Raw genomic sequence first — 24878 nt, 5'->3', positions numbered from 1 at the left:
TGCTGATCAGAGTCTTGAGTCCTTCTATGATTAGCAGATGGAGTCCAACCCATTAATGCCAATGGCCAGTCTCCAGTTAAAATCAAATGGAAAGGGTCAGAATCTAATTCCTCGCCTCAGTTTCATTATCTCTTTCTTTGCTGTGTTTTTTATATCATTTGACATCTCCAGAGAGCTCAGAAAAGTTAAGGCTTGATAATTACTTTGTTAGGTGGTGAGAAGTAGATTAACCACAGGAACAGTAGATCTGTACAAGCAATGAAGAACAAAAACTCTGTCACAGCTTCTCTCCAGAGAGAACAACTTCTTTCTGTTCAGAGAATGCTGAGTAGTTGCTAGCCCTGATGGGAAGCAGAACTACTGTCTTGAAGTATGCTTCTAGTGTGGCCTATATCAGGATAAACAGTAAAAATAAAAGGTGTTGATTGTGTTTTATGCAGTGGATTTACAAATTTCAGAGGCTGGAGGTATTTTTCATAAGTAAAATAACTGGTGCATTCAAAGGATTTTGGTGTTGGAAGTGCAGAGGCAGCAGAGCACTGAAAGCAGGCACGGTTAGTTCCTGAGCTTGTCTGTGGATGCTGCACATGGTCTAGAAGACCTATGGAAGCATGTTACCCAGCCTGCCTGAATAAATGCTTTTTATGTGATTTGCTTTGTTTAATTTTTTAGGTAAATTAGAACATTTGTGGAAATCAGCTGGCACTAATTAAACTGCTATTTCTGTGCTCTAGAGAAACACTAATAGCTGTTCAGGGACATTTTTCACTGTGGAATTGATGAAAGCAGGAATGTCCATAGAGTCCTGCTTTCAGTCTATCTCCAGAGGGTTTACTCCCAATGTGTTTTTTCAGGGACAAATGGTAAAGGGAATATTTTTCACTCCTGCCATATTCTGTTGCTGTGGGATGCCCTGTAATGCAGGAGGATTATATGAACTTTGGCCTGTCATGCAGATATTCCTGTCTCATCCAGATGAGACAATCTACAACTTGTTAGTAAACGGCATCAGAGCACATCTGGTGGTATAAACATGAGTAGGTAAATGAGAATACAAAGAACTAAAGAAGAAATAAATAGGCATACGTTTGGTTTTCATGAAAATAATCCCTACAGTGTGTGAATAATCAGGGAGCTTTGAAAACTGTACTGATATTGTAGCTTTGTTAAAGAGAAAGCCAACTTCATTCCTAATTGCATACACTTAAGAGTCCTATGAGGTGTGTTCAAATGCATTACGGAATTATGTGACCGACACAAACGGAAGGACTCATAATTTAGCTTTCTACTATATAGGAATGGAAAGCTTGAAGTTAACAGTCACCATTCAAGTACCAAACAACTTCCCCTCTAAAAATTTTGGAAAAGAAAGTAACTTTCTTCAGGAGCAAACCCATTTCTCAGAATGATCAGTTTCCTCTTGGAAAATGGAAATTTATGCTAAAATCAAAACAGTGACACAGAGCCCTCCAGACTTCTTTGGTTTGCCTCATCAGGACAAATCTCATTCTGGGAGGAACAGATTTGATGGAATTCCTACAATTTCTGCATTTTCGTCCTCCAACAAGAAGAGCATTGTAGCTCAATTTTGGTAAAGAAGCCATTGAAGAAAACATTCATTTAAACACCCAACATGTCTTGAATTCACCACAAGAAGGTGGTGAAGGAGTTATTGGAGAAAATGCAGAATGAAAGTATGGCCTTATATTTATGCAAAGCAACACACAGGCTGGTTGAAATGAGGTGGAAAAGGAGAGTGTACACAGCTTTGGACCAGTGTTAATTTAAGTTTGAACTGAAAGACCTTTGAATGAGTTAAAAGATATTGAGTATAAAACAAAAATACATAGGTTAGTGTTCATTCTTTGTAATGAATGCATGTTGGACTATACAGAACTCTGGTATACTGAATAGATAGTGCCAGCTGAAGTTAAGTGATTCTATCCATCACATTATACTATTAGAAAACTTTTACCTTCAAACACTCTGAAAATTATATACGTGGAAGCCTCTAAGGGAAAGGTTCTCTTTCAATAAAGTTATTGTACTATGAAGGAAAATACGACATTAAGAAGCAAATAAAATCATTGTAATGATGCATTTATTTTATACAAGTAATAAGATTAAAGACCTTCACAGGCAAAAGTTCAAAAAGGAACAAACTTATTTTAAAGGCATAATTTGGACTACATTTTTTGTGCTGCAAATACATACTTACCTGATATACACAATCTATTTTAAAGCATGCATCAATGAGCCTGTATGTGGTGTGAGCCTAACAGCTGATATTTTATAGTGAAATTAATAGTCAGTAGTATTCTAAAAAAAAAAAAAAAAAAAAAAAAGCTGAGATTGCATTTTTCCATTTTTTAGCTAAGATATTGGCTTGTTTCCTAAAATTGGATGTGCACCCAAAAAAAGTACATCAGATAGGTGCATTTCAGTGAGCTGTCACAATGCTCAGGGATTTTGTTAGTGGGTTGTTTGCTTTTGTTTTTTTTGAGGGCGGAGGAGGTTCATTGAAATGAGGTCCTTCCAATTATGCCCACCATTTTCAACATCAATGCAATAGCAGGAGAGAGGGAAAAAAACATAAGGAGGGACATTATGGTGTGCAGGCAAGAGGTTTTGGGGAAAGAGGCATTAATAAATTGATGGATTCTTGTTCAGTGATATTTTGGGAATTTTGTTCAGCTCCATTGCAGGCTTTAAATTTAGAAGTGGTTCCAGTTGTCGGGAGAAACCAGGAGGTGAATCTGACAGCCATCATACTGCCCAAGAACCAGAACTTGACAGTCTTTTACTGGTGGATAGGAAACAATCTTCAGGTACATGAATGGTTTTGACTGAGATTATTTTCAATCTCTTTCCAATAAAAGTTGAGTGACACCTTTTAATAGAAAAACTACCATATTGCATGACTTCTTTTAGACCATCTTTAATTCCAAATAGCAAGTTATATCTGGTGTAAAGCAGTAGTGAACTTCCCTTGTTTTATCATGTGCATTTAAAGTGTTAATTGACCTTTATTTCCACTTAAGTGGAAATGCAAATTTCTCTTCTAGAATTGGTTTTAATTTCCAAACCATTTTGTTTGTGAGGGAGGGAACAACAATTTCATTTCCTGTGGGGGAAAAAAGCTTTGTGGAGGGGGATACATTTGGGATCATAGCATTGGTGAATGATGAAACTTGGATTGGTGCACTTTCATGTTGATAATGTGAGTACTGTAGATTTAGAGTGCTGTACAGAAATATATATATTTTTGTTATGTAGGTAAATATTTTCTGGGAGTCTAAAATAAACTGACATATCAAAAATAACTGGAATATCTAATAGACATTGGAACAGTGAAAGCACTCAAACAATCTAGTGATATTCATTTGGGGATAGAAAGTCTAGATAAACATATCATACAGCAAGAAATATCCAAGTATTTCTATTGGGAGTATTTCTTGACTAGCCGTGTTTATTTCTTTTGAGGTAATTCTTTCAATAACAGATAAGTAAAAATATATTTTTATGAAGGAGCCTAAGAATGACAGAGGAATGTTTCAGATAAGTGCAGTGAACTTTTTTCTTGTAAATGTGCTGTCTGCCGTAATCCTAGCCTGTATCTGTTCATTATTATTGACTTTGCTATTGCTGGAACAGGCACTGCAGATCGATGCAGTCTTGTGAAGGGTTTTGTAATTCATATAGATGTGGTCAGGGAACAGAGTATCTCAGTTCTGCCTTGGAAGTTACGGCGGGCTGATGCACTTGAACGGGTCATGCTCTAAGTCGACAGGAGTAATCCTTTTGACCTTGACTATACTCCACATGTATTGAGGCAAGTGCCTTGCTATGGATGATCTTATAGAGATTTGTGAGTCCGATTGAAAATTTATTTCAGTAGGATCTGAATTAAAATCTGATACTCTACCAATCATTCTAGAAGAAATGTTTGCCCCATTTGGCAGCTATTCTGTTTGTAAACATTCTATTTATGGAAAGAAACATCCTGTATTGGAAATAGTACTTTGACAACTTAATAAAATGTTGATTAATTGAATAATTGCTATGAAATCTTTTTTGCTAATGTTTTTAGTGATGATGTCTTTAGACACTGTTTTTGTGGTTCTTGCTGAAATTCTATTTTCAACTTACCTTTGTTTTTTAAAGCCACTTCTCACATTGGACAATTTTCTGGTGACAGAGTTTGCTGAGACAGGTAACGTCAGAGTTACAGTGCAGGCTTCCTGTGGGAGCTCCATGCTGCAAGACTCAAAAGTTGTTCACGTTTTTGGTGAGACATCACTCTTGTTATTTTTTTCACAACTGAACCTGTTTAAAAGTTATATGTAATGCCACTTTTAATTGCTAAAATTAGAGAAATTAACTATCACCAGGTAACTCCATGATGCTGAACAGTGTGATTATATGGAAAGGTTCATCCAAAATTTTTTTTGTTTCCTTTGCTTATTTTAAATGCTACTGTGCTTGCCAAATACTATATGTAGCAATAGTCTTTAAGTAGTATTTTTACCTATGACTGCAGCGTTGCTTAGAATAAAGTTAAATACCTCTGAAAAAAAGAAAATTTAGTTGTGTATATAGTCTCAGCATTAAAACCAATACGAAATAATGTAATTTTATCACAATATTTTATTACTCCTTTGATGTTTCTCTGAGAGTTTGCATAAAGTATAGCTCTGCTCTTATTTTTTAATAACCCTTCATCTCTTGTTTCATATTGTGCCCTGGTATGTTTTGTTGTGTATTATAATGTGGTGACAAGGCATAAAATACTGTGAAAAATGTAGCACTGACAAATTATTTACATTTGTATTCTTGCTGTCACTTGTGGGAATTGTGATAAGTGAAAAAGCTTCTTTATAATACAGAGCTAAAAGCCTTCAGATATCATGAAACACACAACATGATACATCTCTATTGTCTGAAGAAGGTTCTGTTATTTTTGCTTTTAGTATACTTCTTAATTTAAAATTATGGTAAAACCTACCCACATGCTAAATGCAGCTTGTATGAACCTTCTCTTTTCCTGGTATAAATGGCTTTAATGTTCATGCTACCACTTAAAAGTGCATTCACATTTTTAGAAACCCATCTTAGCATGACTCGATCAATGACTTTGACTTCCAGAAGCTGCTTCTGCTCTTAGTGTTGGCCAATGCTGATGCCAAGAGCAAGAAAGTACTGGTCTGGGGGGAAATAAAGAAACCTATGGAAAAGAAATCCACATTAAAATACGGTTCTGTCAGAAGCATTGGAGAGGCCAGGTTTGACTCATACATTCCGAAGGATCTCTTTCTCTGCTTTGCATTGAGTTCATCCAAGGTACCTATATGAAGAAATGCAATATTTTAGAGACTGTTTACTGTGAAACAACCCATTTCTGATATTTCAGGTATTTTGGACAATATCCAGAGAAAAACTTTGTGCCTTGTTTTTGTTTTTTTTTTTGAAGAAGACAGTAGCTAGTCTTTGATATGTCATTTCTGTTCTTATTTTCATAGTTAATTGATGAAATACATAAGATATCCATTTTAAGTGGAAAAAAGTAACATGTAATGGGAAAAAAACCCATATGTTTATGATTCGATGAGAAAAAAAAAATCCATTGTGCATTCCCATTACAAATAAAAGGAACCAGCCACGTCTGTGTGGTGTATTGTCCTAAGGAAAAAAATATTGAGAAGGTTATGTCCCCAGAGCATAGGAATAAATCTGCTTTGTTAGTTTTTTCCTTCCTGCTTTCTTCTGTCTTTGCACACAAATTTGATGGTGTTGAAGAAAATACAGAAAGAAATTGAGTATACTGTCAGTACACTGACAGGAGTGTACTCTTATTCCATGCAAGAGTACACAACACAGAGCAGTGGCAGTCTTAAATATTGCAGTGCTGCACAACAAATAATGCCAAATATATAATGATTAGAGGGAAGGAACGTGTTTCCTGTGATGAAAGGCTGAGAGTATTGTGGTTGTTAAATTTCAAGAAGAGATGGCTCCAGAGAGACCTTATCACAGCTTTTCACTATTTAAAGAGAGCTTATAAGAAAAATGGGGACAAACTTTTTAGCAGGGCCTGTTGTGATAGGATGAGGGGTAATGGTTTTAAACTAAAAGAGAGTAGATTTATGTAGATATAAGGAAGAAATTTTTTACAATGAGGATGGTGAAACAGTGACACAATTTGCCCAGAAAGATGGTAGACGCCCCCATGCCTGGAAAAGTTCAAGGTCAGGTTGGACGGGGCTCTGAGCAGCATTATCATGTCCCTGCTTACTGCAGGGGTTGGGACTGGGTGACCTCTAAACATTCCTTGCCAAACCCAACTGTTCTATGATCCTATAATTTTCAAATTTTATTTCTACAAATTTTTATTGCAAACTGGTTTGTTACTTGTTAAAAAAAAATGTTTATTTTCGTTTTTCTAGATCATTTTCATGTTCTTCCTCTGAAGTTTACTAAGCACCTGGACATGTACAACCCCGACATACCCGAGTGGAGGGAAGACATAGGACGGGTAGTAACACAACTTCTTGCAAAGGTACTCTTTCAGATGGCTCATAAAATTTTCCCTCACCAGTTGTAAAGCTTGAAGGTGAAGTCAATGCCTTCTCATTTAGGAAAAGAAGAGGCAGAGCAAAATAATGAAATGAACCTCATGAGCCACGTTTCAAACAAGTTTGAGCCTAATGTTGCTTTTTCATGCAGGCTGTAGATGATGATACTGTAACATTGAAAGTTTAGGACTAACACAGCCTAATTGGCCATTTATGCTAACTATTGCTCTCTGGGATTAGGGATACATATATTGGCAAATACTGCTGATTCCAAAACAGGACATGTAGCTTAAACGGGATATATTTAGAAGTTAGGCAAAGGATGCAGTGTAATATAAAAGACATAGGCTTTTTACAGACACAAAGCAGAAAGAAAAAAAATTACAATGTCAGTTGTATAACTTTGAAAATTCTATATAATATACAAGCAAACAGTTCATACAGCTTTTTTTTTTAGATCATATTTGCAAAATAAATATGAATTGAGAGCAGTTGATTCCTGTAGGTTAAATCAAGTACAAAGTCATGCTGCAGTTCTCTGATATAAGTTAAGACCACCTGATAAAAACTGAGTTCTAGAGCTGTGCTTTTCAGGTAACACACGCTACCAGCAACCAAGTGTGCCCACACTGACTTTTGTGAGGGCAATAGTACTGAGGTGCCGGTTGATCATGTTTTTAAAGTATTTGCATTTGAAATCATTTGTCGTTTTCTGGACCTGCAGTAATGACTTTATACCATCTCCTGCCTTTTTTTAAGGTTCACATCAAATATAAATTAATTAATTTCTCACTTTTATCAGCTTAAATGCATTCCATAACCAGTGTCAGTCAAACAGATATTTTACTGTCTTATAAAGTAGCCTTTCCATTTTAATAATTACTAAATCATTTGCAAAAGCATATCAAAAATATAATGGAATTTCAGAATCTGTTTGAAAAAGGCTGTGGGAAGTTTCCATGATGTTGTCATTAAACCGGTGCAGCTGTATTGTACAACACAAGGAGGAATTTGGGACTAAAAATTTGCCCAAACTATTTTGAAAAGGGATGCGCTTGACTTTCAGAGGGAGCTGCAAGTATTCATAATGATTTCAGGGACTGAACCTGGATGCTCTTAGTCTCACCCTGGAAGACTTCTCTCTGTCCACTAAACACAGATGGAAAAGTAGCCTCTCCAAGCTTAAGTTAGCGGTAATGAATATGCCCTTCTGAGTCTAATAATGAATGGCCCACAAAGGATCCTAAATCACTTAGGAATTTTTTTTTATGTTACCATAGAAATGCAAAGCCATTGCACAGTTGTGCTAAAACTGCATGCCAGTTCAAATTTGCTTCTTTCCCTGATGCCACTAAATCTCTTTAATGCGATAACAATGCTTAGCTCTTCTAGTCTTCAAAGAGCAGCTCACATTTCAGTTAATTAATGTTTAGCTTTGTTCATGTTTTAGTTTCTGGTGAAATCCTCTCTGAATATTAAGGATCCAAACACCAAAGGCTAAAAGACACATAAGGAGTTACTTATGTGTTTTCTATAAAATATAAAGCACACTGTCCTATCACTTGCCATGTGTCTTTGTCTTCACAGGAAACCAATATACCTGAAGAGACACTCATGACAGTTGTGAAACCTGGTGTGCCCACAACTGCTGACTTGCATGTGCTGCTACCAGCAAACCAGCCAAAAAGAAAGAGAAGTGTAACTAGTGATAAGGTAACCAGAGCAGTCTATGTTTGGTTAGGACAGTCTTCATCCTATTTTGCAATCTTGTGAAATTAAAAGGTGCTGCCTAACTGTGTGAAGATCTCACTTCCACCTTACAAGAAACATGTAAAAAATAGAAACAGCTATGACTGCTGTGTTTCACAGAGTACAGACCAGCATAATCCAGTGCTTATGGGTATTAGTGTATATCTCAAGAATAATTAATATTGATCCCTCTTTTAAACAGAAAAAGCAGTGGTGGTATTTCAATCTGTGAAGATCTTATAGAGCAGTGACTGCATATAGAACGCTGATATTTCTAAAGAAGGATGAACCATCTCTGCCGTGACTTCAGAAGCAAATTAGCTTTCAGGTCAAACAGAAAGAGAACCTTCATAGTTGGCCTATAATGTAAAGAGGATCAACCAGGGAGTTTCTGCCTCTATGAGCAGATGTCCTTTTCAATTGGCAAGAAACAAATATAGTGAACACAGGAATGAAAATCAGACATGAGTTTCTTCTTTACTTATTTCCAAACTATTTTTCCACTGCTCTCCCTCTCCCACAGTGTGAATTTCTTGGGGTCTGAAATCCTGATTTTGTTGCAGGAAACAGTTAATTTTAACAGACTGTTTCTTTATTATAGAGCTATTCATGAACTATGGCTTTCAGCCAGGTGACTATTACTGCTTCAAAACTATTTGCATCTTTCCACCTTTTGAAGAAGTAAGGTGCAGTTTCTAAAGGAAATTCTTTCTCTTTATTCTGAGCATATGCAGAATGGACATCTTTAATAATTTAAGGAAACTCATGGTGACAGATTCATAGGTTGTGCAAACATATTACTTTTGTGCAAAGTGTTATGCATATTAGTTCCCTTTAAATCTCAAGTGTTATATCCGTGCTGTGCTTCAAGACAGCTTAAAGAACATCATCAATTATAATCAATGCTGTCCAAGTTTCTTTTGTGTTTGAGTATGCAATATCCTGTGAGTTACTCTGAAGCACAAAGGAGAACAATCACATCTTGCAATTTGGGAAAACTTCTGTTCGGTGGGGTTATGGGGAAATTACAGCAGCTTAACAAGACACAGTTTCTGTAACAAGCAGTCCTTTGGTAAGACCTTGCAAAGGTTTTCTGAGACTAGAGGAGCACTGAAAGGTGAAAGGAATATTATACTCTAGAGAACAGCTGTACATTTTGACTGTGTTAAGATAGGCCAGGTCAGACAAGTGGTGATTGGGGATTACATGTATGGGAATACTAACTATGGTACATCCTACACTTTGTTAGAGCAGGAACAAAGGAAGACAGGAGCAATTACAGCAAAAATTTTGATCAAAAGCTAGAACAAATGTTGGATTGCTGAAACACCTGCCAGAAAAATATGAAGTATCCAAAGTGACGAGACTCAGTAATTTCATTTACTGTCAGAAGGTCAGATTATCCTGTAGTACTGGTCCTTCTTGCATTTTATACCATAAACATGTGCATGAACCTGGACTGAAATTAAGTAGCTTTATTCCAGTAGTGCCAGCATCACTTTGTAGGCTGCTAATCAATGTAATTGTATCCATTCTTTTGGACTTCAGGCAAAAAGAGAAATATTTAGGAGCTATCTGGAGAATTGTCTTGTAAAATAACTGAGGCTATGTTCACTTCACCCTTATTTTAAGTCATTCCCCCCAAAAAATGTAATGAAGTCAGGGAATGGCTTCAGGAGTTAGCTATTCCTCAGTATGAGGGAGGATATTTGAATTTGAACTTTTGTATAGTCTCTGTCTATAACATGAGAGATATTACAGAGATTTCTATTTATTATACTGCAAAGGCTTGTCAAAGATGAACACCATAATTGATAGTATCATAAAAGCAGTTACTCGTGAAGTTTTCATGGATATAAAGTATATTTCTAATTTGGCATCCTGTGGGAAGTTGTATCCTGAATTATAAAGCATAGAGTATAAAACTAGCTTTGATCTTTTAGAAAATTACCCATGTTGAAGACACAAGCATGTAGAAGGGAAAATTCAGGTAATTTGTCATATGAGGTTAGGATATGATGGTATATGTAATAGTTTTGCTCAGTAAAACTGTGAGAGACCATATTTTACTGTGCTCTATCCACTGGAGAAAAATAGGAGGAATACTGATTTTTTTTTTTTCCCACATGGGTGATTGTATGTATTTCTACTGACTATTTTTAAAAGTTAGGTATAAATGAAATTCACCCCATTATAGGTAAGCAGATGAAGTAACATGCAGTTCATCATCAAATAGCAATTACTTTTCATAGCAAGAAATCTAAACTGACATTGCAGGTTTTCTTCTGATAGGTTAGAAGAATGGAGAGCTTTTAATATGGATTATGCATTGTGTGATTTATGACCAAAATAAACCCAGCAGTGCAAGCAAATGACATGCTGTCTGTCACATCTTGGGTAGATGTAAAGGTTTTGGTAAGCAGGAAGATTTGACATTTTCATCTTCTATGGCTTGTGAAGTTTTGCATGATTTTTAAATATGGAATTTCTTTAAGATTTCAGCTTATCATTGACCAATGCTTTCCGAGTTTCTCATCATTTAATGAACCAGAGATTTTCCTTTTTAGACAATTGAGTATCTCAAAGTGGAATGGAACACGAGATGTTTGACATTGTCTCTGTTGTATTTTCAGAGAATAGCAACTATAAAGCAGGCCTTGAATGCACACAACATCAGTTTCTTTCTCAGGGGAGGATACTGGGTCTTAGTGACTTTAGCTGACTCCGATTCAGGTAAATATATAAACAAAGTTCCCAAATGATCAGCCTTTCTGAGTTCTGATAAGGAGAGAATCTTCATATCAGCATAGATATATTTATATGCATACACATATATATACTTACTTGGTGCTTGTAACACATAAGCATAGATGCGTGTATGTTTATATGCAAATATATATACACATACACCTGTTTATATGGCTATATTTTCATTTGGTACTTGTTAACAATCATCATGAAATAAATGTTTCCTACATATTTCCATTTTGACACACCTCATGATTTGTTTCAAAAGATTCTTGCTTTTTTCTGTGTAACCATGACATTAACTAAATGCCTATGTTATATAAAATGGTGCTCTGAAGGAAGAACCAACCAGGCTTCGAAACAACCATCTGGTGAAGCACTCTGGCTGCACTGGCTGCCAGTAAAGCAGAACTTCTTTACTTCAGCTATTAACTCCACAGCTTTGACTCCAGGGGTCTGGGACATAGCCTTGCACCTCTGCCTTGTACCTCTGATCTTCAAATCAACTGACATGAAGGATCTGTAGGGTCTCCACTTTGCTAATCCTGTGCTGAGATATAAAATATATGGGTTTTATTATGTTTAAAACAAATGGAAGCAGGTCAGCTTTGGCACGAACCTTAGAGTGTCCTGTAATTTTCATTTGTGTGTCATATCCCATAATATATCCATCTTCCTTATTTCAATGTGTTGCAGAAGAGCAGCTTAGCTGACCACAATCAATTTATGTAAATACTGGTGTGATATTTTATCTGCCAACTCTCTGTAGAAAACAAAGCTCTTTTGTCTGTCTCTAATGTAGAATCATGCTACAGTTTTGCTGGTACCTTGTATAGTTTAAAGGGCTAACATTCGTTAACCAGCAAAAAAGGCTAGGATTGAAAGAAGCTGACGTTCGTTCCAGCCTTTACCAACATGTGACCTTGATGAGTTCATTCACTGTTCAGAGCCTTAGTTTCCCCTGTGAAGTTAATACAGCCCTGCTTTTGCAATGCATGCACTTAGGGTCTCTGACAATTTCCTGTGATAACTTTAGATTCCCAGAAAATAACCCTAAGTGAATATGCAATTAAATACATCTCCAGGGGTTTGGGTTTCTTGTGTTGTTTTTTAATTGGTCCACCGTCCTTCAGTCACAAGTCACTGATAAATTTTGTGATGTTACTTTTTTTGAAGAGGCTACAGAGGACAAATAACAAAAAACTGGTTTGACCTGATAATTAGATAGAAAAGAAAGCCCAAGAATGTGCCTGATCTGAAAGAGGACATGCTAAGCTGTTCTTTTATTCCATGTTTCAGAGTCTCAAAGGATTGGAGGAGGCAGTGGCTACTGGGCTATCGTGGTCCTCTTTGTTATCTGTCTAGTTGCAGTTGGGGCTTTCATCCTCTACAAGTTCAAAAGGCAAGTAAACCTTAATCAAAAACATATATATTTAAAGAATTAAATTTTTCTACAGATCAGCAAAGCAGTTTGTTATTTTAAAAGGAGATTTCTTGAGGAATTGCAAAAAGTCCACCACATTGAAAACTGTGGTTTTCTGAACTTTTCAGACATCAAGGTACTGCACTGATGCTTACTTTCACTTGCTGTCTTCCAAGATAAATAGCAGCAATATGGGAACTATGAAGAGTTTGTTCATCTTATCAAAATAATATCATCAAGAAAGGGAGCTGAGCTAAAATCTTATTCCTGATTAATTCCAACCTTATTACTCCTAACAGTTATGAATAAACTAAAGCTATCTGGACAATGAGTGATCTGCTATGCTGCTCTGCTTAGAAAAAGTAGCTTTACCGAAATGTGTTGCTAACTGGAGTTTCTCTTTGCACACATTACCTTTTAGTTGCTGGGGCAGTGCCACATACACTAAATGACAGAAAGAGATTAGTGTTAATTTGACACTGGAGTGTGTTGAGGGGAGAAATAATTCTGAAAGTGGCCTTTCTGAAAGACATTCTCAAAATTGACAGGAGATACCATGGCAGCCTGTGACAGTCTGATATGTCTTTAGTCTGCAGTTTATTTTAATCGTAGATCCTAGGGTGCTGCACAATTTAAAGAATTTTGTTCTTGTTGACAAGTTTGTGTAATCCTTGGCTGTGCTGTTGCTGTTTTCCTATCTCTGGGGCATTTAGAAGCTATTGGGCGTGATCATACTGGAAAGAAGCCTTCATCATCATCAAATCCAGATGCACTTACTCATTGAGGATTCCTGTTCGCTTAGTTAGTTATTTAAAGATTGATTTCTATTTGAAATAAACATAAGTTTCTAAAAAGGGTGTGGCACTGTGTTTGTGATAGCTATAAATGTAAATAGCTATTTACATTTATAAATAGCATTATAAATGCTAAAAATAGCATTGAAGTAAGAGTTTGTTTAGAAAAGTCAACTGAAAATATAGCCTTTTTTTCCAAGAATCTCTTCATTTTCTACCACAGCACCTAAGTTTCTTAGAACTCATAGAGGCTGTTTGCTTTAAAGCGTAAACCACAGAATGCTGTATCAGACTGTCTACAACTGAATAAAAATCCATATTTCTGTTTTAGGTGCCTGCAGCAAGGAAAAACATAAAAATGGTTGATGTGATGTAATTATATTATTTCAGTAGCAATACATGGAGGATTTGCTGTTTGTAGTGTGGGATCATAAAACCTGCTAGCGATATCTTTTGAAAGATGTATGATTTAGACATTTTATTAGCTTTTAAATAAGAGCAATTAAGTAACAGACACAATTACTGCATGGGAAAAGAAGTATAAAATATTCAAGAAATTAAGAAAAAATATTTTCCTTGAGTTCTTTCTAAAATACCCAATGAGCCATTGCTTTATAAACAGAGCTTTTATTACGGAGGAAGCTATAGTACATTTCTCAGACTGTGAGCTTTAATGTCTCTCGTACTTCTATATATTATTTGTGAAAATAATTTGCATTTCAATTTTATGAGGGTTTACTTTACGTGTGAGTGAGGACAATTGTGAGATATATTCAAATGTTTTTCAGTAGCCTGAAAAATGCTGTTGGCATTGATGAATAACCTAATCAGTGCTACACCTGAAAAATCACCTTTTCCCTGTGTGCTCCCTGTGAACTCCTCACCCACCTAAATCTTTAATCTCTTAAGAAAAGTCTTTCCTGTGTTTATGAAGGCAGAATATGAAAAACTGGATCCCCCCAGAGTACTTACTTGCAAGTATAGTCCCTTTAAAGTCAGTACAGAGAGAGTATGTAAGTTTACAAACTTGTCCATAGGGACTGAGACTATGGAACTGAGTGTACTTTGTAGATGTAGAGGTTACAGGTTGTAATGCGCAAAGGCAGCTTGTCAATATTGTACGTCTGTTTATTAAAAAATATTTTGCTGAAAGAATGCCATAGGCAACAAAAATTGTTCGTTTTTAAAAGATAATTTCATCAGAAAAGCATTTTCTGGGCCCTATGGTAGTTCAGACAACACCTGCAAATATAAATATGGATTATTTCCTCATCGAAATTACAGACACATATAAAATGTTGAAATGTTAGTACTATATTTTTATGCATGATTCACAAAACTGAGGAGATAGAAGACATTTGGTGGTGCTTTCCTTTCATTTATGTAAATTGGTATTCAGATATTCCCTCCAGATAAGGATTAAAACTCCTTCTGACCTCACCTATTCCTAAGTCAAAGGTTTATTAGTCTTAGTTTATACTTTGCACCAGCAAAGCAGGTGATCTGCAAAATATTGCATGGACATACCTTGGACTATTCTCTCTCTCTTCCTTTTCCCTGTCCCAAAGGACAGGTCTTTGCTGAAGATTAAGTTTGATACCTGGAAAGATGCAAGATGAAAAGGCTGGCTTCCAGATAAAATAGTGACTGGATTGGCAGGGAAGTTACAACTAAATACATGAGAGCATTTCTTCCATTTGCAACAAGCACAGGCACTGTTCAGGACTTGGTGTGGAAGTTAAAGAGAAAATAGTGAACTCCTCTGTAGGTCATAGTATAGATTCCATAGAAAATGAAGAAACCTGCCCAATCTGCCCAATGGTTCCTGAGGGCCGAGACTCCTTGCTCCTAGGCATAGTGACTGCCCTCCCTGCTGGATTTCTCTCTGAAGCTCGTGTTGTAACAACTTGAGCCTTAATTTATACTAATTTTTGTCAGACAGAATTGCAAGATGAAAGACAGTGTGGACAAGACATCAGGGACAAGACATCTAGTATCTCTTTTTTCTGAATCATGCAGGGCAATCAGGACAGCTATGATGAAACCTTCTTGCTCCACTTTTTGAAAGCCACAATACCCAGTGCTAAAAATTCGTGTCCATCACAAGAAGTAAATCTCATGGGATTATTTTGAGGGAGAGCAGTAATCCAAAATAAGAGTCCTGCATAAGATTCTGTGTCAGATGCCTCGTATGCAGAAAATAGAATACTTTGTCTAATTAAGTAAGGGGGTAAGGGAAAATCGGAGGCAGAATCCTACAGAGGTAGTGGGATTTTGCCTGATTAGTTGTATGCATAGTAAAAACCAACACATTGTCATCAGTCCTGAAAGAATACCCATTAAAAACCCACTACTCTAATCAAAACTAAAATTGTAGGGTCTGCTGGATAATCATGGCTGTCTAATTAAAGATTAGGTGACTACAGGTTACATCATTTTCAATATGCCCTAATCCCAAATACTTAAACACTAAAACAGCTGCTGCCCTCTGTGCCTATATGTGGCAAAATTGGAAGCATTTATCATTTTGTCTCTCCCTACTGCCATTTTGTCTAATGGCCTGTTTGTGCATTCAGCCACTTCTCAGAAATGTGTGCTCAAAAAGCTGGTGCTGGAGGTCCTGGAGTTTGTGGAGTGGCTCCTCGCAATCCCAAAAATGGTTAGTTGCTTTAGACAGAAAAAAAAAAGCCAAAAAGTCTTCAGACATGCAGGATTTTGTTCCATTGTGATCAGGTAAGTAATTCAGATTAGGGCTATTTTTACCCAGTATATTTTAAGTAAATTTTAACTGATAAATACTGATAGTTTTAAAAACTAATTCTACTTATCACAGAATCACAGAATCACAGAATCACACAAGGTTGGAAAGGACCCATTGGATCATCGAGTCCAACCGTTCCTAACACTCCCTAAACCATGTCCCTAAGTACTTCATCCACCCGTTCCTTAAACACCTCCAGGGAAGGCGACTCGACCACCTCCCTGGGCAGCCTGTTCCAGTACCCAATGACTCTTACTGTGAAGAATTTTTTTCTGATATCCAACCTGAACCTCCCCTGACGGAGCTTCAGGCCATTCCCTCTAGTCCTGTCCCCTGTCACTTGGGAGAAGAGGCCAGCTCCCTCCTCTCCACAACCTCCTTTCAGGTAGTTGTAGAGAGTAATAAGGTCTCCCCTCAGCCTCCTCTTCTCAAGGCTAAACAACCCATGACTCACTAGTAAACAAAGATGGGTTTAGATAGGTTTGAGGAAATTTTTAGAATGGCAATAAGGAGCAAGAGGTGATATCTGAGCTGCTAAACCTGACTGTGCCGGTGGTATAAGAGACAGTGCAGACAACGAACATGGATGGCAAGCAATAATAGGCAAGAATAATTTGCCTTTTCTTTGCTCTTACTTTCTGAGTGTGGAAATCACTGATCTGATGCTTCAAGCAGACAATTTTTTGCAATACTCACTAGTACACCTCAGTTGTTTAAGCATCCAGGTAAAATGGAATACAGCTGCTTCTTTTGACCAGACCGATATGAAGCAGCTGGAAAATATTTTGGAGAAATCATGTCTATTTTTTAATGCAGATCTGGAACCTGCATGTATTTTTTCTATACCATACCATCTTTACTAAATTTGGTTCAGGAAAAACACACTGATTGCATTTAATTTGAAACAACATTTATATTTGTGTGGGTTTCCAGTTTCCATTCAGAAAAGATTTCTTCATCCTTTCAAAGGAAGCCTCTATGGTGTGGAGTCCTGGGCAACAGTGTAGAGAAGGCAGATAACACTGTCAGTACAAGGCAAAGTGGAGGAAAGGAAAATTATATTTTAGACATATCGAAACTGCCACGCGATCCTCATGTTACTAGTGAAAGATATAAAATCATCCTTTTCTTACTTTTTAGTTCTGTATAACAACAGGAGTAGCCAAAGCAGAGCAAATAGTTGGCTTTTCTGCTCAGGTATTTTACTAATTAATAGTAGGAAGTTTGATTCTCTAGAAGACTATGAAAATCTTCATCTTTTCCTTTATATGTGAGCTACTGACAGTGTACTTAAAGCTCCACACATTGTTTTCACAAATAGCTGTGAATCTACTTCAGCAAAATTTATACCATTTTGTGTACATTCTTTTTTGGGCCTGCTACTATCAAGCGCCACTTTTGGTAAATGAACCATCTCCTGGGTTATTTCCACAATCTGGAGCTGAACTGTGTTATCTTTCTGCCTCATTGACTTACTATCTCATTTTCAGTCTCTGAAGAAAAGCTATCTTTTTTCCCCACCTTGCTTATACTACTTTTATGTTCCAATAGAGCAAGTTTAGTCCCAATCCATGCCATTTAGTTATAAAAAAATAGGCACTAATTTAATGATCCATAATATTTCATAAAAACTTCCTCAGAAATCAAACTAATAGCATGTAGAAAATATTTCTGAAATGAAGGAGGCAAGTAAATCAGGAGTGCCTTAACACACAAAGAAGTCAGTCATCTGAACATTAATTATAATGAAACCAACACCACAATAAACTGTTCTATTTAGCAGACTATTATTGTTAGTTTTATTTAAGTTCCAAGAGAATGTTACACTATTCCATATCCTTTGCCATGTGAATGTGTTCCATTTTGTTATACCAAACAGAATCATAATCAAGCCTCTGGAAAATTAATGAAGTTATGTAAAGGCCACTGAATATTGGCTCCACAAGAAAGAAATTGAAATCCAAATAAACTAGAGAGTTATTTTAAATGAGTGAGAATCAAAATCTCATCCCCCTCTTGCTGTTCCTTACTGCTGAACATTTTTCAGTGCAAACAGTTTCAGGTATGAAGGGATTAAAATTTCTGAATATAGAGAGGGAAAAAATAGTTTCTGGAATATCTTCTAAAAGATTGTGAGACCTGGAGAGTTTGGTGAAAGCCATGTGCTGTGAATGTTCATTAGTAGTTCTGTGCAGAATTATTTCTCCAGTTCATATTTTTATGATCCTTAAAGCAGGCATGAACATTTCTTCTTCTTCATGATTGAAATAAAATGATACAAAGAAAACAAAAGAAATTAAAAATGCAAACCATGGAGTACTGCTCAGCAGAGATAATTGTCTCTAGCGATGGATGTGAAGCACATGTGTTTTGCAGCTAAAGAGTAAACCTCCAAAAGAAACAATTGCATAGTCTGTTTCTCTGTTCTTAAAAATGTGATTCCTATTTTCATATTGCTGATATAAATCACTTGGGGCAAATTGCATGTCTTGTCATGTTTTCACAGTAGTCTTTTATGTAGACCCAAGCATTTCAGCCCTGCCTACTTCAAACAGACTCAACATAAATTGCTTCCTTAAGAAAAGCAAAGAACATCAGGGTACACAAAGGTTTTTCTCCATATAATTATGGGTAGCAGCATCCTTCCTGCGTGTTAAAGCAGTGAGGAGCATCTGGAATATTTCCAGAATCAGATCCATCTTCAGCAAGTATTCAGTATCCATATTCTGTTTCATCCCACAATGCATTTGCCCCTCCCTTATAAACAGAATATCTGGCCCATGTTAAAAATTCCTCTTGAAAAGGCTTGGACTGTCATTTTCTGTAGTCCGACTGAGTCTCTTCCTTATAAAAGTAAACCAATATGAAACACATAGAAATCTCTGTAATGTATAAAAGGTCAAATATCTACAGTGTATGTCTTCATGAGTCCTGTAATATTTTCCTTCCTCCCATCTGTACTCGGTGTTGCAGTCTAAGATGCTTTCCTCTGTAAGCGTGAGGAGCAAAGGAAAGTACGGAAGAGTTACTGAATACTTCACCTTTATACTTTCCACAAAGGGTCTGTACTTAGCAGGATTGGGATCATGAGGCTTAAGTGAGTGAGAAATCATCTTGCACCTTTTCTCCTATCTGTAACCCATAAAGAAGTGCCCTTAACAACAATATGTTTGACGGTTATTTGTGAACTTCGAGGTTTGTTCTTTCAAGAATTCCTTAGTATTTTTAATACTGTGTGTTGTGATTGTGGTGATCTCTAACTACCAAGTCTTACCAGAGGTGTGTGTGGAAGGATTTACACCAAAGGACACACCTTGTTGACCTGGTTTCAATTTCAGACAGTCTTTCAGCCTGGGTAGAAAACAGTTACACTAGCAGCTCTGTTCCCTTTACTTAACCCCAGATGGATAGATGTTGGGTTTTTTTTAATAGATAATAATTTTTATTATGTGAAAAATATTTTGATAATGCCATTGATGCTTCTACAATCTGTCAGAAACCCTTTTTTTGAAGGTCCTCTAATTATGGCAGAAACATATGTGCAGATTCTGCAGATGTGTTCCAAAGATATTCTTCTGGGTTTTGTTTCCCTTAGACATTTGGTAGTGGACTGAAAGTGAGCAATTTGACAGGTTTGATGCAGGTCTGATTGAGAAGGATATTGTTTTCCACATGACCAGTTTCATTAGCAGACACATTAAAAACAGTCTGGAGTTACTGGCCCTGGAGGAAAGAAGTCACAATTAATTATCTAATGTATTTGTTTTGGTAATGAGGAATGTTCTCCCTTTCAATGTGGCTTTTTTCATCCAGTTAGTGAGAGGAAAGCGATGCAAGGCTTGACTTTATGTGTATGTTTGTGTTGGAGGAGCCCTTGGACCTGCTGAAGTGGTCATAATAACACAACATTGTGTTATCAGACCTTCATTCCATCCTTGTCCTTTGCATGTGGTTAGTTCTGTGGTTTTTTTTTGCTTCCCACTCACTGAGAAATGGAAAAAACCAACAATTTAATTTCATCTGTGCTGCTTATAAATAATGGGGAAAAAAATAGACCTGATCTCTATATGTGTATAATTATGTTTATGCACAGACACCAATAAGGATGTGTGCGCATGTACATCTATAGGTTTATATGTAGCAATTCATCTCTTGGGTAGTTCAAATCAAAGAGAGGACTTCCTCTTCAGTCATCTTTCATTGTTTAGCAATTTTTATTTCTTCTAATATACTTTGATTCAACGGAAGGTGCTGTTAAAAATAGTTTGCTGCAGTAACTTTTTATCTTAAATTAAGATGGTGCCACCTGATAAAGAACCTTTTTTCTGAAATTTAAATGCAGGTCATTTTCAGGAGGCTACAGAAAACAGAGCAATCTGTGTATCCATCCCGCTTTCAAACTGCTGCCAGCATATGGAGCAGAAGATGGTCATTTTTAGAGAGATGTCTAAAAATTAGTGTTGCTTTTCTCTCTTCTCAGTGTCTAAAGGAACTGAGAGGAAATCACAGCTTAACCTCAGCATTTCAACCCTATTTTCTCTTTTCTTCTTGTTGTCTGCCCATTGCAATAATCTATCTTTAAGCACAGACTTTTGACAGCCATGATCTGCTGTCATGCTGATCGAGCTGTCATGTTGCTTCTTGCAGTGCAGGAAATAGCACTCACAACCTATAACTCCCTAATCAGAACTGTCTGCTTGATGCCTAGGAAAGGATGTCCTTATGTGCTCAGACAGATTGCAGGTTAATGCAGCTACAACAAAGAATATAGCTCTCTAGAAATGTTTAAACTGTAATTTCTCTTACAAAGTTAGAAGCCCCTCATTATTCTCCTTGATTTTACAAAGTCTAATTTAAGTTAGTCTAGTTAAGAACTCTTTATCAATACTTAACTTTCAAGCCTCCCAGGTTCAGCCACAGTCCTCATTGTCCCTTAAAGCCAACAAAGCCATTTAATAACATGTTTCTTGTTTTTCTAGATTCAAACCAGAATGAATGTATTAAATGCTGTCTGCCACAGAAAGTTTTGTCTCATTCAGCAGTTCCCAGTAGTCCTGGGCTGAGTTTTACACTCTGTCTCTATCAGTGCTGCTGGCTTAACTACACTAACAACCCCTGCCTTCTTATGTGCCCTTATTGGTGCCTCTTTACATCCTCACCCCTTGCTTCTGCCCTAATAATTCTCCACTCTTTGCTCCCTTTCCATTCCCAGTGTTTCTTCTGCTTCTCACTCCTCAGCCATGATGGCGTATGAGAGTGCTATTTGATGCTATCACCCACTTTCAGTGTCAGCCCACCTTACTAGGGGTATGTGATCATAGAGTCATAGAATGATTTGGGTTGGAAACGACCTCAAGGATCATCTAGTTGCAATGCCCCTGCCATGGCCGGATGACCTTCCACTAGACCAGGTTGTTCAAAGCCTCATCCAGTCGTTGTACATTTCCAGGGAGGGTACATCCACAGCTTCTCTGGACAACCTGTCTCACAGTAAAGAATGTCTTTCTAATATCTACATCTCCCGCTTTTCAGTGTAAAACTGTTACTTCTCTTCCTGTCACTGCATTCCCTGGTAAAGAACTCTTCCCCATCTTTTCTGTAGGCCCCCTTTAAGTACTGGAAGGCTTCTATAAGGTCTCCCCAGCGCCTTCTCTTCTCTAGGCTAAACAAGCCCAATTCTCTCAGCCCGTACTTGTATGGAAGGTGCTACAGCCCCCTGATCATCTTCATGGCCCTGCTCTGGACCCACTCAACCAGGGCCATGTCTGTCTTGTGCTGGTGGCCCCAGAGCTGACACAGTACTCCAAGTGGGGTCTCACGAGAGATGGTGACTGGGGCCCAGCTTAACATTTGTGAAGACACATGGAACCATGAATGAATGCCTATTGGGCCTTTTTAATGCTTGAGCTCTTAAAAAATAACACTTTTTTTGTGGGTTTAGTATCTTTGTTTAGTATTGTTCATTGTCAATCTTAGTTAAGAAATTAAAAATTATATTAGTATGAACATCATGATAAGGCAGTTACATAAAATTGTAGCTGAGAATAGAGAATTGATGAGTTTAGGTTGTGAACTCACAATTAAGGAAGGGTGGAATTGATGCCATTTTGTGATTCTGGTACAACTTCACTCTTTTGATGCTCTTTTGATGCCAGTGTGTATGCAACACAAAGGAACTTCATCACAAGTTTTTTTCTCCTTGTCCAACCTAGGAAACTGCCAGGCAGAAATGTCTAAATTGGAGAGTTATGGATTTGATGGGGGACAGTATGGTGGATAAGAAACTGGTTGGATGGTCGTATTCAAAGAGTAGTGGTCAGTGGCTCAAAGTCCGGATGGAGATCCGTGACGAGTGGTGTTCCTCGGGGGTCCATACTGGAACTGGTGCTGTTCGATGTCTTTATCAATGATATTGACAGTGAGATTGAGTGCACCCTCAGCAAGTTTGCGGATGACACCAAGCTGAGTGGTGTAGTTGCCACACCAGAGGACGGGATGTCATCCAGAGGGACATGGACAGACTGGAGAAGAGGGCCTCTGAGAACGTCATAAGGTTCAGCAAGGCCACATGTAAGGTCCTGCAGCTGGGTTGGGGCAATCCCAATTTTCAGTATACAATGGGGTATGATGTGATTGAGAGCAGCCCTGCAGAGAAGGACTTGGAGGTGCTGGTCGATGAGAAGCTTGACATGAGCCGGCAATGTGCACTCACAACCCAGAAGGCCAACTGTATTCTGGGCTGTATCAAAAGAAGCGTGGCCAGCAGGTCGAGGGAGGTGATTCTGCCCTTCTGTTCCTCTCTTGCGAGACCTCGTCTGGAATACTGTGTCCAGTTCTGGAATCCTCAATGTAAGAAGGATATGGAGCTGTTGGTCCAGAGGAGGGCTACAAAGATGATCAGAGGGCTGGAGCACCTTCCCTACAAGGACAGGCTGAGAGAATTGGGCTTGTTCAACCTGGAGAAGAGAAGGCTCAGAGGAGATCTTATAGCGACCTTCCAGTACCTGAAGGGGGCCTACAGGAAAGCTGGAGAGGGGCTATTGTGGGGATAGGGAGAGCAGGAAGGGGTACAACTGGAGAGGGGCAGATTTAGACTAGACATTAGGAAGAATTTCTTCACGATGAGAGTGGTGAGACACTGGCACAGGTTGCCCAGGGAAGCAATGGATGCCCCATCCCTGGAGGTGTTCAAGGCCAGGTTGGATGGGGCCTTGGGCAGCCTGATTTAATGGGATGTCCCTGCCCATGGCAGGGGGCTTGGAACTAGATGATCTTTAAGGTCCCTTCCAACCCTAACTATTCTATGATTCTGTGATTCTATGATCACAATTTTTTTCTCCTTGTCCAATTTAGGAAACTGCCAGGCAGAAATGTCTATGCCCAGATGCACAACGAAAAAGAGCAGGAGATGACAAGCCCTGTTAACCATAGTGAGGACACCCAGAACATCATCCAGGGTGAGGAGTTTATTGATGATGATCTGGACTCTCAAACGCTAGGTAACGCAAGAGGTAACTTCATTTTTGTTTATCAATTTTTGTAAGTAATTGATTTTTAATTGCTGTTCTTTTTCATTTTAGCTTTTTTAAATTTTCTGCTCAGACTCAGGAGAAAGCAAATAGTGCACTGCCAACAGAGGATTACCTCAGTTATCTTCTTTTGGCTTACTGCAATATAGGCTAATGTATGGGTGACATGCTGTGTAGAGCGTGAGTACAGAGACAGCATATTTTAATGTCAGGAGACTTATTGGGACAATTTTAGAGAGAAATTATATTTGGCAGAACAGGATATAATAGGTAACATTTGAATTGATTCAATAAACCCCTGTATTAGTAGAAAATTGGGTTTAGGCCAGAAGGATTTGTAGAGTCAATGTTTCCCTGATTTCTGATGGATTGTATCTAGATCCATTGTATATTTACCATTATCCAGTGGCATTTAAAGTTTTCATTATTGGAAACATTAAATTTATTCCCAGATAAAAAGTATCATGAGTCTTTCCCTGGTTTAACTGGTAACTTTCTTGTATTCCTGGGGTAGTCATAGGGAACCCATGAGAGAAACTTTTCTGTGATTATCTCTCAGTGCAAATAGTTCCAGTGTCAGTTAGAAGTGTCTGTCCTGGCACCCTGTGGTTATTTTAAATGTAACTTAGAGTACTGATCTATAAAATTCATTTCTTGTAAAATTTACCATTGTGTTCAGACTACTTTCAGGTCACAGGCTGAAAAGTGTAGAAAGATGGAAAAATCTCCTCAGTTCCATTTCTACACATTTTGTGAAAATCAGGTAAACCAGAGCCTTCGGTATTTGTAGCAGTAGGTTCATGGTGTAATTGGCAACTGTAAAGTCTTTGTGGACCCACAGAAGATTATGTAGTTAGGCAGCCTTGGGAAGGACAGAATTTTGGCAGAGCAGAGATTTCTTCATCTTGATTTTCAGTTTTTGTTTATTCACTTTATTGTTTGTTGTCAATGTTTCTATTTTAATTTGTTGCTTCTAGGTTCTTGGAGATTTTAGCTTTGAGCACAAGGGATGAATCCACCCTCCTGCTTTTCTTTGCGTGTTTCTATCTTTTCTTTGATAACCTTTGTGTATGAATACTCAACTGTGTTTTCATTCAGACTTTGCAAGACAACCTTGATTGCACTCCTGACTCTACCAGAGTTAATTCCAAAAACACCTCTGGAAAAACAGTCTGTGTTAAAATTGTTTGATCAACTTATCTCCAGGGTCTTTAGAGCAGAAAGCAGTAGGCTAACAAAGTCTTTGCAGACATGACTGCTAAAGTAGAGCATCAGACACCTCCAGTAATGTTTTTTAATGGT

At 37.6% G+C, this 24878-nt stretch overlaps 1 protein-coding gene across 4 annotated transcripts in view; it reads left to right on the top strand.

Moving 5' to 3' along the window:
- SORCS2 (sortilin related VPS10 domain containing receptor 2) overlaps positions 1-24878 on the top strand; it is a 558809-nt gene that overhangs the window by 524365 nt on the left and 9566 nt on the right. For 2 of the 4 annotated variants that reach the window (XM_054065304.1, XM_054065302.1), the window contains exons 20-26: positions 2695-2828; positions 4165-4288; positions 6444-6556; positions 8160-8285; positions 10955-11054; positions 12369-12471; positions 23401-23546. In XM_054065304.1, the coding sequence (XP_053921279.1) occupies positions 2695-2828; positions 4165-4288; positions 6444-6556; positions 8160-8285; positions 10955-11054; positions 12369-12471; positions 23401-23546 (846 nt within the window). Of the gene's footprint in view, positions 1-2694; positions 2829-4164; positions 4289-6443; positions 6557-8159; positions 8286-10954; positions 11055-12368; positions 12472-23400; positions 23559-24878 lie in introns of all 4 variants that reach the window. The other 2 variants (XM_054065303.1, XM_054065301.1) reach the window with 1 other exon arrangement.

This window comes from Cuculus canorus, chromosome 4 (assembly GCF_017976375.1).
Source record: "Cuculus canorus isolate bCucCan1 chromosome 4, bCucCan1.pri, whole genome shotgun sequence".
Lineage (NCBI taxonomy): Eukaryota > Metazoa > Chordata > Aves > Cuculiformes > Cuculidae > Cuculus > Cuculus canorus.
The sequence above is the reverse complement of the archived record's forward strand: the minus strand, read 5'-3'. Positions and strand labels throughout refer to the sequence as shown.